At 55.4% G+C, this 14,872-nt stretch overlaps 1 protein-coding gene across 1 annotated transcript; it reads right to left on the bottom strand.

Moving 5' to 3' along the window:
• Positions 1-734: 734 nt before the first annotated feature.
• Positions 735-11,153, bottom strand: PPIH (peptidylprolyl isomerase H). Its single transcript, XM_086764365.1, has 10 exons — positions 10,998-11,153; positions 10,431-10,495; positions 9,303-9,326; positions 8,780-8,824; positions 7,761-7,803; positions 6,173-6,265; positions 4,692-4,779; positions 3,870-3,910; positions 2,563-2,651; positions 735-940 (listed from the first exon to the last, which is right to left on the bottom strand). Exons 1-9 carry the CDS (start codon positions 11,061-11,063, stop codon positions 2,583-2,585), a joined length of 534 nt encoding a protein of 177 aa, XP_086620491.1. The 5' UTR covers positions 11,064-11,153; the 3' UTR covers positions 735-940; positions 2,563-2,582.
• Between the last annotated feature and the right edge of the window lie 3,719 nt (positions 11,154-14,872).

Raw genomic sequence — 14,872 nt, forward strand, 5'->3', positions numbered from 1 at the left:
AAGCCCCTGCACGTGACAGGACAGACTTTCTCCCAACTCCTTTACGTTTCATCTGCTGGATGAGAAAACTCACACTGTAGCCCAGCCCCCACGAGGTGCTCAGCCGCCTCCCAGCAGGCAGGTGAGCTTGCAACCCCATTCTGGGAGAACAGAGTCACTTTCTCCACCAACCTGCAGCCTCACCTGTGCCCTTTGTAACCACGCAGGATAAGGAACCCCAATTTCTACTTTTGCAGCATAATCACTCTCTGCTTCCCAGCCCAAAGCCCTGCTCTAACACCCCTGCAGCACCCAGGTAAATTCCTGTGACACTCCTTGCATGCAGCAGCGCCACGGCCTAGTGCCGTGACGTGCCACGGGAGGTTTTACAAATGCTCGTTTCCAACACAGCTCAGCTCAGAGCCCAGCAAACTCACGGCGATGGAAGTCTGTGCCACACCCATTTCTCGTGCTTCAGTAAAGCTGCACGTAGAAAGGTTCTGGAGATTCCCAAGTTGCCAAGAACCTCTCTGCCAGGCAGCTTTATTTACCTGCTGAGTAAAGAAGCTGGCAGAGCGCGGCACTGCCACGCTCGTTTCGCCCCTTCTTTCCCATTTTGCAAACGCCCAGCAGCGATGTCCCTCAGTGCCACGCACAGCAGGTGTTCCCCGCTGCACCCGCGAGGGACGACGCACGTTGCTGAAGATGCTATAGCCCCTCTCACCTGAAGAAGAATCTGTTCCCAAGCATCTTGCTGATGTGCACTGCACACATATGTAACAAAAGTCTTTATTTACATTTCGAAACATTAAAAAAAATATGGAGGCCAATTGTTAAATAATTTCAGGAGAACGTTAAGAGCGTGGATCTGGCCTGCGGAGAGGACTGGGGCAGCAGGGCGGACTGGCTGGAGTTGGAACTGCATGGAGCCAGCGCAGGCCTAACCATCGGTGAAGGAACGCTGAAATGAAGAAGAAACAGATCCGAAATGCCGGAGAGCCATTCCCAACTCATCCTACAACAGCAAGGCTGTGCAGTGACACTGGGTGCCGCTACTGCAATTCTCAAGTGAGTGCTACTTGTCGCATGCGCCAGCTCACGTCAGCCCTGAGCTAGAGAACTCGGAAGCTCTCCCGGGTCTCCACGCCAGGCAACTACCTCTGAATTTAAAACCAACAGCGCCCGTTTCTCCTGATTTTTAAAGCAGCTTGAAAAGTAACGGATTTAGCTGTCTGAAGTCGGGCAAGACGAATGCTGTTCTTGTCTACAGGCAGCTGAGAGACAGAAAGGCAGTTCCTAAGACTTGGCTGGGAAGCAAGCAAGGTGGCACCAGCCTCGTACCTCAAAATGACAAGCTTCCCGTCTCAAGTTGGATGCTGGCCAGAGATCACGCACTCCAAGTGGAAGTGATCAACAAGCCTGGGCTTGAGGACAACCCTAAAGGGGACCCGACCCATCAGCACGGGTCCGCCTGTCTTCAAGAACGCCTCTTAACAAGGTCGCCCCTATCTTCAGAAGCCTGGAAATGCCACCAGAAGTACCAGGGAAATGAAAGAACGATTGCCTTCCCTCTTGTCGCTTCGTCGCATTGGAGGAGCTCTCAAGAGTCTGAAGCACTTGCAGATCTGAAAGACTTTATTATGGAAGCGGGGACGCATCTTTGTGGGCAATTCCAGATGTCTTTGGAAATCATTTAATGGAAGGTCAAAAAATTGTGGGGACTTGCTTCTGTCAGTGCCTGCCTGCTGAAATTTGAAAACTCAGCAACCAAAAGGCTAATACAGCAGATTTTTGTCAGCTGCAGCCTGACACATTGAAATCTAGACAGATTTGTTTAAATGCTTGTGTTTTTTATGGTGAAGCGGGCGGACGAATGGAAACAGAATATTGTACGTTAGCCTGCGTTCTGTCTTGAGCCTACTGGTTTAACCAAAATGAAGCCTGAATAACAGTAAACGCTGGAAACACCTCCATTCAGAGGAGGGCAGTGGTATTTTTCTGAGTCAAGATAAGACTACGCAACACAATGATTCCTTGGCCCTCCAGTGGCGGCAGTACCACGGCCGTACTGAGCAAGGAGGCTCAAGTCCTCTCTGTCTCCTCTCCTGTTCTTGATCCCTGCCTGCCCCACACATGGATGCTCTGCTCTCTGTAGCAGTCAGAGCGTTCACCAACCTGCAGGTGAAAGTGAAGCCTCCTCCCACACCCCACAGCCTGGGTAATACCAGCTGGATTCCCATTGCAGTTCCCTTTCATCCACTGGTTTCCAAAGCTGAGGCTTCAAGGCAGCCTAACTCCATCCAAGGCGGAGCTCCCACAACCCTGTCTTCCCCTTGATTTCAGCTGCAAAATCTTATCCCTCTAGCCCTGCCTTTGGCGTCTGTGCAGCTCAGAGGAACGCCCGTTCAGGGAGTAGAGCTGGCAAAAATTTAACGCTGCCAGAGAGGCATTTTCTGGTGTTTCACTGAGATGAGTCAGCTCTCTGCAGGCTCAAATGAATATGAAAGTAAGTCCAGAGAAAAGTAATGAGCAGAGCAGCACGCAGTTTAATTGCACTGGGTGCCTGCGAAGACGGAGACTTACCACGTTTCTGTTTCATTGCTTTACATTTCCCCGCACTGAGAGATCACAACTGGCAGCTTGGGTTTGTTATTTGGACCCGTAGGCACGTTCTGGGGACAAACAAATGTATAATGTTAAACCTCATAAATCCAGTGAGTGACAGGTGCTCGAAGACTGGTTAAGAGGTGTCTGTGCAATATCAGGAGCAGGGAAATCTGGACACGGCTCTGAGTAACATAAGCACCGTCACGCGTTTTGGCAGTGAACTCGCTCTGCGTGCAGAGGTTTGGGATACAGACCAGATCCCGATGCTTTCAACAGGAGGGAAGGAACAGAGCGAAAACCGGAGAGCTCCTCATGAGATACAGCAGCCATCATTTCGCTTGAGGCTGCTCTGGCTTCGACCTTTACAGTTACTAATTACAGCTGCAACACGCAAAGCAAACTGCTATTTGTACAGAAGGGGAATCCCAATAAGAGAGTCAGAAAGCGACCCTCATTCTGAACTGCTCGTTCTGCTGGACTCGGCTGCTCTTTGACGACTCTCTTATTTCCTTTAATTTGCCCCTCGCTGCAGTGACGCACAACGCAGGCACTCCACAACCTTTCCATCAGGGCTGGCAACACGTGGATTATATCATGCTGTCCATTTCCCTGCATGTGACCTTTTCTCAGCACCTAACAGTTGTCAGCTTTGTGTTTGCTCCATTTTTTAGATTCAGAGACCCTTGTGCACATTATCCCATGCGTGTGCCACGAAGTTAGTGTCTTGAAGAACTCGCTTCTAGGTGTTAAATCCCCTCATCGCCCTGCCATGACACCCAGTCACAACGTTGATAGCAACCACCACCACCCCTGAGCAGCTCCTGAAGCCCATCAGAATATCAGTTTAATTTTTCTTGTTAAGCACGCTGATCACGGATCAGCAGAACTGATGATTTAGCAGCCACTGAACAATCCCAGGCAATGGCACAGAAGTGATCTGCTTTAAACTCTTGTCTGAGTTGCTGATGGAACAGCTTTTCAATTCAGCTTCCTGAACAAATGCAAAGCAGTGCAAATAAAGCCACAAGAACACAATCCCCGCTCAAAGGCTAACCAGCAACCACGAGAGCACAGCATTTCTAAAGTCAATCTGTATGACAGCCTTTGCCTCAACAGATTTCCTGCTATTTTATAATGGTGACAACAGATAATCCCAGTTATCAACACTGGTTTTCCCTGGTATCGCGTAAACAGACAGCGGGAGAGAACAGACAACCCTTGTTAATCCTCTACGTGACTTTCCAACGTGGACGTTCACAGAAAAATAGGCAAATTCAACTTACTTCAATTTTTCTCATGACCAACAGCCCATCGACAATTTTACCTAGAAAGAGAAAATGCACCCACTTCAATATGGCTGGTTTTCACCTTTGCTCCCCCCGACTCATCACAGGCACACACATTTTTGTTCCTCCTGGGAAGTCTTGTGCAGTGGATAGCTACTGGGCACTTCAGGGTTTGTGACCGATCTCTGCACTGACAAAGGAAACCCTCTAAAAACATTTTCCCCGTTCAGAACAGACTAAGTGCATTTTCCCATTGCAGAGGTGGCATGTGTAGAAATCCGGGTTTTGAGATTCCAGCTGTGCTAAAACACGGCATGAACTGCCTCTCTGTCAACACAACATCTGCAAACACAGCAATGAAAGAAATCAGTGTTACTGAAGAATTGGAGAAAGTAGTAACCAAGACATCTGCTTAAAGGCTGGCCTTGAAATCCCTACGGCTCAAGTGGCTCTACGTGAAAAGTCACCAGATGTGGTTAGATAGAATTGCTATCTAAAAACTCTGCTGAAAGCCGAGTCCTCTCTGACAGTGGAGAAGACAGGCCTCCCTTCACTCGTCTGTCTGTCCTTTCCGCACCGGCACAAGGATTTCTGGAGTACCACGATACACCAGTCGAGGAACTGATCTGGATTAAAGCTAACCTCGGAGAAAAATGTTGCATTTCAACACGGATCCACCTCAGTATCAGGCGGCACAGATACCTCTGCTGGCACAAGCAAGGGGGGAAATGCAAGCAGCCCAGGGCTGTTGATTTTAGCAGCTGCGCCACGGGGAGCGTCCGTGAGCTGGTACGCCAGGCCGCCGCTGCCGGTACTCACCGAACACAACGTGTTTTCCGTCCAACCAGTCACATTTGGAGCATGTAATGAAAAACTGACAGCCGTTGGTACTCGGACCGCTGTTTGCCTGGGGGTTGAGAATGGCAAAAAGTGGAAAGTGGACAAATGAGGCCTCCCCAAAACTGAAGGCAGATGCATCTCACGTAGGAAAGAGCTGCTGCTCTAGACCCGGCCTGGCTTCTTTTTAGCTTACTGCCACACAAACCAAAGGAAGCGAGATACACATCTGCAGGAGAGCACCCTGTGCTGGACGTGGCACGCCATCAAGTCTGGTCGGGCCAGCGCGCGCAACAGCCACGTCACCAACTTTTTATTATACATCTACGAAGGCACGTTCAGCACCAGACTGTGCTGAAATCTGGCCTCCAGAGCACGCTCCTGAAAAAAAAAGGCTCCTGTTTTTGGTGATGACTACTTCCTGCTGCAGTATTGATCTGGGGAAAACTGAAAGGCAGGAACCAGGGCAGAAAAAAAAGCAGCTGATTTCTGCTAAGAAAACATCCCTGCAATGCTTAAGTCCATTTCAATTTTTCAAAGCTCTTTTGACAACCAGGAGATACTAAAGCACGTTTCTGTGCTGACAAGGGAACTGCAGTAGTCCTGCAGCTGCAGGACTGCCAGGACACGGTCACACTGGATTTTTATTTATTGCTAGCCAGCTCTGGAAGGGTCTGGCTGGGACGGACCAAGGTTTGGCCCAGCAGAATGACTCCAGAGACGCCGCTTCAACACAAAGCTGGCAATACCAGGCCCCATAAGGCGGGGATCCCTTCTCCCACACTACGGGACACTGTTTGCTGGGTTGTGTCACGACACCTCTTTCCGGGCCGTGTTTTGAACTGGACGGATAACTAACGCAAATGGTGAAGGCCCAAAGCAAGTGGTGTTAAGGGCAGGGCAACTGGAAGTGCAGGGGAGGCAGCAGCTCTGGATAGGAACACTGAAGCGCTGGCTCCACTTGCTTTCTATTGCAAAAGTCCGTGTCCTGCTCTTACCAGACAACGTGCAATGGCTGCAGTTTTTCTACAATGTTGAACAGGGAGCATATGTTATAAAAGATCCCACAGTAACGCTGCCACGGCTTTGAAACGCCCAAATCTCTTTGTTGCACCCTTGCTGAGGTCAGCATTTGGTAACAGTATCAGGGAAGAAAAAACACCACCACGTGCTACTGTACAAAAACTGGAAGAACCAAGCTGTTCCGAACGCTGACCAAAGGAAGCCTGCCCAGCACTCCAGCAGGTCAAAAAGAAAGGATGCTGCAGGACCAGCGCTCCTGTGCCGCTCACACGTTAACCCACGAGCAGCCGTCTGACCAGAGGTTACAAGGCAGGTGTGTCAGACCTTGTCTCCTATGGTGGAGATTTCTTTTGTCTGGCAAATGATTTATACACAGGAAAAGGGCACAGAGGAAGTACCAAAAGCTTTTTCGTCTTACAGTGTCATTATTCGATACTCACCATAGAGAGCAGCCCGGGAGCAGAGTGTTTCAGCTTGAAGTTTTCATCTGCAAAAGGACCCCGATATATACTGGCTACTCCGGTGCCGTCTCCCTGCGCAAGAGAGGTGCTCAGTCAGCCACAGCATTTGTTCTCTAGCCACTGCTACACAACAGTTCCATTTAAAAATTACATTTAACATCCCCAAGCAAAAGGGCAGGGTTAAACTCCGCCCCGAACGGATGCTGCATTGCCGTTCATGTAGACCAGCAGCGAACACATTCATTCCCCAAGAGGAAAAGCGACTGGTTTCTCACTCCGCAGCACACTGTTGGCAGAAACCCACGCAGGCGGGAGGGATGAAGTGCAAGCCTCCCTGAGTGAGACGGAGGCCATACACGGCTTGGGATGGACGCGCCCGGACGTGGCAGGGAGAAGGGAGGGGGAGTAGGCGCGTGGGCTGCCGTGACAAGGAAAGCAGAAGCGGTTGTGTGGAGTAAGTCGGCTGATGGTGTGCTTATTTATTTCACCTTATTTTCTGTGACTCTGCTGGAAACAGGGCAGTGATCTCTGTGTTCAGCAAGCACAGTTTCTAAAATCCAGAGTTTCTCATTTTTGCTGTCTTCCTTTCTTCCTTCATTGCCTTTCTACTTAACGGATACGTTCCTTATTAGGCCAAACTTAACAGGAAAATAAGACACCAGTAATATAACATCTGCAGCTCCACAGCTTTGCTCTGGAGCTCTTTTCCTCCTGTTCTCTGTGGTTTACTCAAACTGTCAGCCCTGAGGCAGGAACATACCGTAGTGGTCGGTGGGACTGTTCCTGCTCCCCAGGTGTCATTTATAAATTGCAAATACCGGCGCAATCTGTAATGCTTGTTGAGCGTCAGTGCAAGTCACAAAGCCCGCTGGGGGACCTGAGCTGCAGCACGATTAGACTGCCTACAAGCCCGGCGTGTCTGAGCCACTCGCTGCGTGGTCAGTTCTCTCAGCGACTTTATACAGCCACGTTTTATACATTTTGTATTACGAAGACTTTATCACCCCCCCCTTCATATTTTGAAACACTTGCAGACATTGAACAATATTACTGGGTCCTCCAGCCTTCCTCAGATGGTCTGCTTATCCCCAGGCCAGAGCATGACCGCTACCGTGGGCACAAAGCCTTTTCTACTTCGAGACAATTCCCTAACAAAAAGTTTTGATTTAAACTCTCTCTTGCACTAGATGCTTGGCTCTGTACTGCGGGTCTCTCTCCACAAAGCTGACAGAAACTTGCAGGGTTTCCTGTCTGGGGGCACAGGAGAAGGGGGAAGGACAACAAGGTAAAATAAAAAAAAAATAAATCTTTGCAAGTTTGAAAAGCCTCTAGCTGTACTGTCATGCTTTCGTTAGAGAAGCAGCGTTTTGGGAAGGAGAAGGTGCGTTCGCCCAAGACTCCAGATTTGTTTTCAAGCACATTACAGTCTCTTGCAGTAAGATGGCAGCAATGCCACGAGGAACTCTCAAAAGAGAGCCAAGAGATCCCACAAATCAGGATGGACTCCTGGAAACAGCTGGGTATGACAGCACGCGGTAAAGGACAGAAGGAATATACAAGTACGTACGTTTACAAAGTCTCCTCCTTGGATCATGAAATCCTTTATTACCCTAAAGAAGTAAAACAACACTTTGTTCTCAGTAGGAAAATGTCTCAAGAAGCTTAATATGTGGTAAAAAGCAGTTCTGCCTCACCGCACAGCAGAAGTCACCAGGGTCTGTGAATGCTACAGTCCAACATCTACAACGAATGTTAACTACTGGCTGTCTCAGGTAAGCTGGGACCCACTGCTGTACGGCCAGGGACAGCCATGAGGTGCCAGATGCCATGAAATGACCTCCGATGCGGCACACCAGGAGCGGGGGATCCCTCCCAGTGACCCTAGCGCACAGATCTGACGGCAGCCCGGTCCCCCAAAGCTACAGAAGGACAGTATTCGCCGGGACCTACAAACGCCCCCCAGACCGTTATCCCCTTGAGGCAGCTCCCAAGACCACATCTCTGGACCATTACTCTGGACCACAGACCACTGGACCATTACTGTGTCCAGTGCTGAGCCCCCAACGTCAGAAGGACATGGACCAGTTGGAGAGGGTCCAGAGGAGGCCACAAAGATGATCAGAGGGCTGGAGCACCTCTCCTATGAGGACAGGCTGAGAGAGCTGGGGCTCTTCAGCCTGGAGAAGAGGAGGCTCCGGGGAGACCTGAGAGCGGCTCCCAGTGCCCAAAGGGGGCTGCAGGAAAGGTGGGGAGAGGCTGGTCAGTAGGACGAGGGGAAATGGTTTTAAAATAGAGGGAGGGAGATTCAGGTTAGACATTAGGAAAATTTTTCCTACACTGAGGATGGTGGAACACTGTCCCAGGTTGCCCAGAGAGGTGGTGGAGGGGCCCCATCCCTGGAAACGTTCCAGGCCAGGTTGGCCGGGGCTCTGAGCAACCTGATCTGGTTGGAGATGTCCCTGCTCCTTGCAGGGGGGTTGGACTGGATAGGCTTTGAAGGTCCCTCCCAACCCGAACCATTCTGTGATTCTATGATTGTATCTCGCTCGGACTATTTAAGTGCTGAAACAAAGGCAGGATAATTACCTGTGGAAAGTGCTTCCTTTATAACCTATGGGGACACCATCTTTCCTGTAAGGAAACACAAAGGACACCCTCAGTGCAGCTCACTGCACATCCCAACACAAAGCCCTCCCAGGAGTTCAGAGCCCCCTGTCCCTCAGCAGCTGCCTCCATACACAACCAAGCGCCGCAGCCTGCCTCTCAGCTGGTGCTGTCAGAGGCCAGGGGAAGCCCTGAGTGGCCTCTGCACATTAAATCTCACGCTTCCCTGCAATCTATCCCATCATCCTAACGAGATCCCACTCCAACCTGCAGCTTGAGCAGCTGGGATTGGCACACAGGGCTTTTTAGAGCACCCTGAGCACAAAGTCCTGCCCAAAAGGGAATCCATGCGTCACCGAGCCTGTTACCATTTCCTTGGAGCAGACTTCAACACCTCTGGTTTTGTACTGGTACAGTCAGAAAAACTTTCAAGTGAGCCTTCTTCCCACTCGCCCAGCCCTGCTCCTCTCGGCAGGCTACTTACAAGGACACTCTGACCACTCACCTGAATTCACCCGTACAAAACTGCCTGCAAAAGAAAAGAGCAGAGCGTGAGCCACCACTGAACTCCCAGGACGCGGAGGGCTGCGTTTAGCAAACGCGCGCTGACTGCTGTGCCGCTGCCTCGCGGGTATCCCCAGCGAAACGGGAACCAGCGCCTCCCCGCTTCCATTTCCAGCCAGGCTTCTGCGCTGTCTGCAGCTGAGGTCAGGTATCGAACACCGAGGCTGTAAGAGACTGACTGGAGCAGGCACTGTGCTTCACAGAGCGCAGGCTGCGTTCATTTCTCCGGCGGAAGCGGGACGTCCACGTGGTGCATCCCTCAGCCAGTGCCGGAGAACCCTAACACCACACCACGGTACAGCCTTTCAGAAAGGCGCCGAGCGCGTCAGACCCTGCGGAGAGGGAGCACAGTCCTTCGCTTTCCAGCGGGGCTCCCCTGGGGGATCGGGATGCTGCACGGTCACATCCACCAAGGTCACCCCACCTGGAGTACTGTGTCCAGTTCTGGAGCCCCCAACACAAGAAGGACATGGACCAGTTGGAGAGGGTCCAGAGGAGGCCACGACAATTATAAGAGGGCTGGAGCACCTCTCCTATGAGGCCAGGCTGAGAGGGTTGGGGCTGTTCAGCCTGGAGAAGAGGAGGCTCCAGGGAGACCTGATAGCGGTCTTCCAGTACCTCAGGGGGGCTACAGGAAAGATGGGGAGAGGCTGTTCAGTAGGGCCTGTTGTGATAGGACGAGGGGAAATGGTTTTAAAATAGAGGGAGGTGGATTTAGATTGGATATTAGGAAAAAATTTTTTACAATGCGAGTTGTAGAACACTGTCCCAGGTTGCCCAGAGAGGTGGTGGAAGCCCCATCCCTGGAAACGTTCAAGGCCAGGCTGGATGAGGCTCTGAGCGACCTGATCTGGTTGGAGATGCAGGGGGGTTGGGCTGGATGGGCTCTAAAGGTCCCTTCCCACCCAAACCCTTCTGTGATTCTGTGATTCTGTCTCTCCGGGAACAGAGAGGGGAGCAAAGCAGTTCTGGGGCAGGCAGTCGCTCTGCCACCTGCGACACCCCTGCACCGAAACGCCCTCGCAGCCCGGGCCCAGGCTGAGCCGCAGGAACGCCGCCTGCTCCCTACCTGAAGTTCTCCGCCGTTTTGGGTACAACATCGGCAAACAACTCGATCTTCATGCGGCCGACCTCCTGCGGGAGACACGTCAGCCTTCCGGGCCCCTCTCGCACGCAGCGGCCTCCCCACCTCCACCCCCGCCGAACGCCCACCACCTCGGCCTCCTGCTGCAGCCCCGGCCCTGCCACCCCCCCCAGCCCCGCTCCCCGACACCCCCCCGCAGCCCCGCTCCCTGCCACCCCCCCCCCCACAGCCCCGCTCCCTGCCACCCCCCCCCCCCGCAGCACTGCTGCCAGCGCGGCCCTGGGACCCCGCAGCCCCCCGCTGCGCCCCGGCCAGCGCTTCCCGTCCCACCCCGCAATGAACCCCTCAGGCCCCCCCCGCGCCCCCCCCGCCGCTCCTACGCCCCCACTTCCCGCTGTAGCCCCGCTCCCGCCCCCCCGCCAGGTCCCCCCCACTCCCGGGGCTCCCCCGCCAGGCCCCCCCCCGACTCCCGCTGCCCCCCCGCCGGCCCCCCCCGCGCCGCTCCCCAGCCCGCCCGGTGGCGGGGCCGGGGCGGCGGCAGCCCTCGCCCACCTGCCCGCCGATGCTGACATCGAAGAAAACCACGGGGTTGTTGGGGTTGGCCGCCAGCGCCGCCATGGCCGCCGCCTCGCCCGGAAGCGGAAGGGAGGCCCGAAGCGGCAGCGGGAGGCCGGGCCGGGCCGGGCCGGGGGCCTTCCCTCAGCCGCCGGGGCCGCCCGCCCACCGCCGGCCTTGCCGGGCCCCCCCGGCCCGGGAGCTGCTACGGCGGCGCTCCGGGGCTGCGGGGACGCGGCGGAGGGGTTCTCCTCTCCTTCCCCCGCATCCCTCAGCGGCAGCTCGCAGCTGCCCGGGAGCCGAGCTCTTCTCTCCAGGCTCGGGCGGCCCCGCCGGGAGCCCCTGCCCGCTCCCGCCCCCACGGCTCCCTGCCGCCGGCGCTGTGCGGGGGAGCGCTGCGGCAGGCCCCGGCCCGGCTCGGCCCGGCCCGGCTCGGCTCTCCAGCCAGCCTCCTCCTGGGTCTGTGCGGCGTCACCGCGCAGGGGCAGAGCTGACATCTCCGCGGCCCGGGGTGGGATCTGCACGGGCTGGGGCGAGCGGCACCTGGGGAGCAGGCCTCGGCGCGCGCCAGGCTGACCGCAGCAGTCACCGTGCGGCTCCCGGCCGAGGGCGAGGAGGCCACGGAACGGCGCAGCGGGTCGGGTGGAAGGGACCTGTCCCGGTTTCGGCAGGGATGGAGGTCATTTTCCTCTCCGTAGCCGGTGTGTTTGGGATTTTGTGTGTGAAGAACGTTGACGAAAACACCCTCTGAGTTGTTGGGAGTGGCTTTCCAAGTCTCGTTAAAGGCTCACTAATGTGCTGATGCAGGAAGCTGAGTGAAAGACGGAATAATTGACCCAAACTGGCCAAAGAGAGTTCCATGCCATCAACATCACAGGCAGTATAGAAGCGGGGGTTACCCATCCTTGGCACCCATTATCCTCTTCCACGTCTCGCTCGCTCGCCGGCATCGTTCCCCCTGCCGTGCTGGTTCACTTTCGCTCCCTTGCTTGCCGCTCGGTTTTGTTTCCGTGATCGCTGCTGGGGACGGGCTGCACCGGTCACTGGGACGTGGGGTGGTGAGAAAACGTGCAGTGCTCATTTGGTGTATATTAATATCCGTATATCCTGTTGTTATGGTAGTTTTCCTTCGCTATTCCAGGAAACTGTCTTCATCTCAACCCAGGAGTTTTCCTTTCTTCCCAATTTCTCTCCCCTGTCCCACTGGGGAGGGGGAGGGTGAGCGAGAAGCTGTGTGCTGACCAGGGCTAAACCACTACGGGACCTTTCCAGGCCACGCAGCCCAACCCCCCTGCCAGGAGCAGGGACATCTCCAACCAGATCAGGTTGCTCAGAGCCCCGGCCAACCTGGCCTGGAATGTTTCCAGGGATGGGGCATCCACCGCCTCTCTGGGCAACCTGGGACAGTGTCCCACCACCCTCAGTGGAAACTTTTTTCCTTATGTCCAGTCTGAATCTACCCCCCCCCAGTTTAAAACCATCACCCCATCGTGCTATCTAGAGAGGGACTCTAGGCCCTGCTGAAGAGTCTCTCCCCACCTTTCCTGCAGCCCCCTTTGGGCACTGGGAGCCGCTCTCAGCTCTCCCCGGAGCCTCCTCTTCTCCAGGCTGAGCAGCCCCAGCTCTCTCAGCCTGGCCTCACAGCAGAGCTGCTCCAGCCTCTGAGCATCTGCGGGGCCTCCTCTGGATCTTCTCCAACTGGTCCATGTCCTTCTGATGTTGGGGCTCCAGAGCTTCAGCTTTGTATTCAACAGCTTTGGCATCTTGCTGTGCTGCGGAAGGAGAGCGGTGATGAAGTTCTTCAAAGATCTGCTCCCAGACGTGGAGAAGACGGGGATCCTGGCTCATGGTTTTCTCTCAGCGAGGGTGCAGATTTTCAGTGCTCCCTCCGAGTCCTTTGCAGCCAGGTCAAAGCCGTGGCCGGGGGCAGGTTTTCCGTGGTACTTGTGGCTGGGCCTGCTCTCCTGCTCCCAGAAAGACGTGCCTCAGGAACGCGCTTAGCGGGTGTATCTGGAAAAGCGCACAGATGGGGCAGCAGAAGGGCACGTCCAGAGGTCCAGGGTCGCCCGGAAACACACAGCTGGCAAGAGTGGGACCCCGTGAAATACACATCGAGCTGTGCGGGGTGCCCGAAAGGCCACTCGCGGCTCTGGGGCAGCCAGAGACGCAGCGAGGGGTTTGAAGATGCCCAGCAGCCCACACGGTGACGCTCGGGCCGTGCTGACCGCACGCTGCGGGGCGCGGGGAGGAGCCAGAGGCACATCGGGCGTCGCTGCCAGAGAAAAAAATCACACCGAGAGACGCCCTGCGCCCTGAACGGCACACCGAGGGGCGCGGGGAGATGCAACAGGCACGCGGGTGCTGCTTCTCCCGAGTAGCAAGTGATAGGACAAGAGCAAACAGCCTCAAATTGCGCCGGGGGAGGGTTAGGTTGGATATCAGGAAAAATTTCTCCAGCGAAAGGGTTGTCAAGCACCGGAACAGGCTGCCCAGGGACGTGGTGGTCACCATCCCCGGAGGGATTTAAAAGACGTGTAGATGTGGCGCGCAGGGACGTGGTTTAGCGGTGGACTCGGCGGCGTTCTGGGCTTTCCCAAATGGCACAGCGCGGTGACCGGGGTGCCCTTAAAGGCACACGGAGGAGTACAAGGCACCCCGAAAGCCAGACGGAGGGTTCCAGCAACCCCCAAGAAGCACAGCAAGGGGTTCAGGATGGCCCGAGAAGAAGAGAGCTGGGATCGGGAAGGGGTCCAGGGTGTGCCAAAAGGGGTGCCAAGCGGCATGGGATGCACTGAGGCCAGGGACGCCCCAAAAGGCACAGCGATTGCCCTGGGGTGCAGTGAAAGGCATGGCAATGGGGGGTGGGGTGCAGGAGAAAGCACATCGAGGGGCCCAGAGATGCACCCAAGGGCACCCCTTGTTGGGGTGGGCCGAAATGCAGGCCAAGGGGCCGTGGGGTGCTCAGAAAGGCCTCCTTCGGGGCTCTGGGCATCCTGACTCGCACACTAGTTGCCCTGGAGAGCACTGAAGTTCACACGTAGGGGACTGGGGTCCCCCAAAAGGCACGGACATGGGCCACAAGAGCATCAAAAGGCCGATTAACGCGTGCAGGGGAACCCAAAATGCTGAGCAAGGGTCTCGCAGCACCCCAAAAGGTACAGTGAGAGGTCTGGGGCAGCCCTGACAGACAGGGAGAGAGCTCCAGGGCCCACCTAAGGGCCCACAGAGGGATTTTGGGTGTGCTGAAAGGCGCAGCGAGACAGACCGCGCACCCTGAACGGCACTGGGGGGTGTGGGGAGACCCAAGAGGGGCTCAGGGTGCACCCAAAGGCCTGCTGAGAGGGACTGGGCACACCAGAAGGCAAACCGAGGTGTAGGGACATCCCAAAATGGACACTGGAAGCTCAGGGTGCCCCCAGAGTGACAGCCGGGGCTCCCGGGATGCAGAGAGGGGCTCACCGAGGGGCCCAGGGTGCCCCAAACCTCACGCAAGGGCCCAGGAAGCCCAAAAAGAACATTGTTTCCCTAGAGAGCAGAGGGACAGCTGCGAGGAGAGCTCGCTGATGCTTCCAGAAAGCAGTGGGCGGCAGAAACGGCACTGAAAGTTTCCCGGCAGCAGCGCGATTCCCTGATGCAAGAGAACTCCCGCTTGCGAGAGGCGCTGGGCAAGGCCAAGGCCAAGGTAGACAAAGTCTGCAGTCGTGTTCGTGCACGTGAAGCTGGTCCTAATCCCCTGCTCGTGGTGGTTTTGAGGAAGGACGGGGACCTGTGTGTACCCCTGCCTCGTGAGCCAGGCTGCACCCTCCCTCTGCGCCAGGCCTGAACCTCTTGTCCTTCCCTCGGCACTGCCCGCGCCAGGCGCTAGCACGGGG

Source organism: Chlamydotis macqueenii, chromosome 21 (genome assembly GCF_036417535.1).
Source record: "Chlamydotis macqueenii isolate bChlMac1 chromosome 21, bChlMac1.mat, whole genome shotgun sequence".
Taxonomy (NCBI): domain Eukaryota; kingdom Metazoa; phylum Chordata; class Aves; order Otidiformes; family Otididae; genus Chlamydotis; species Chlamydotis macqueenii.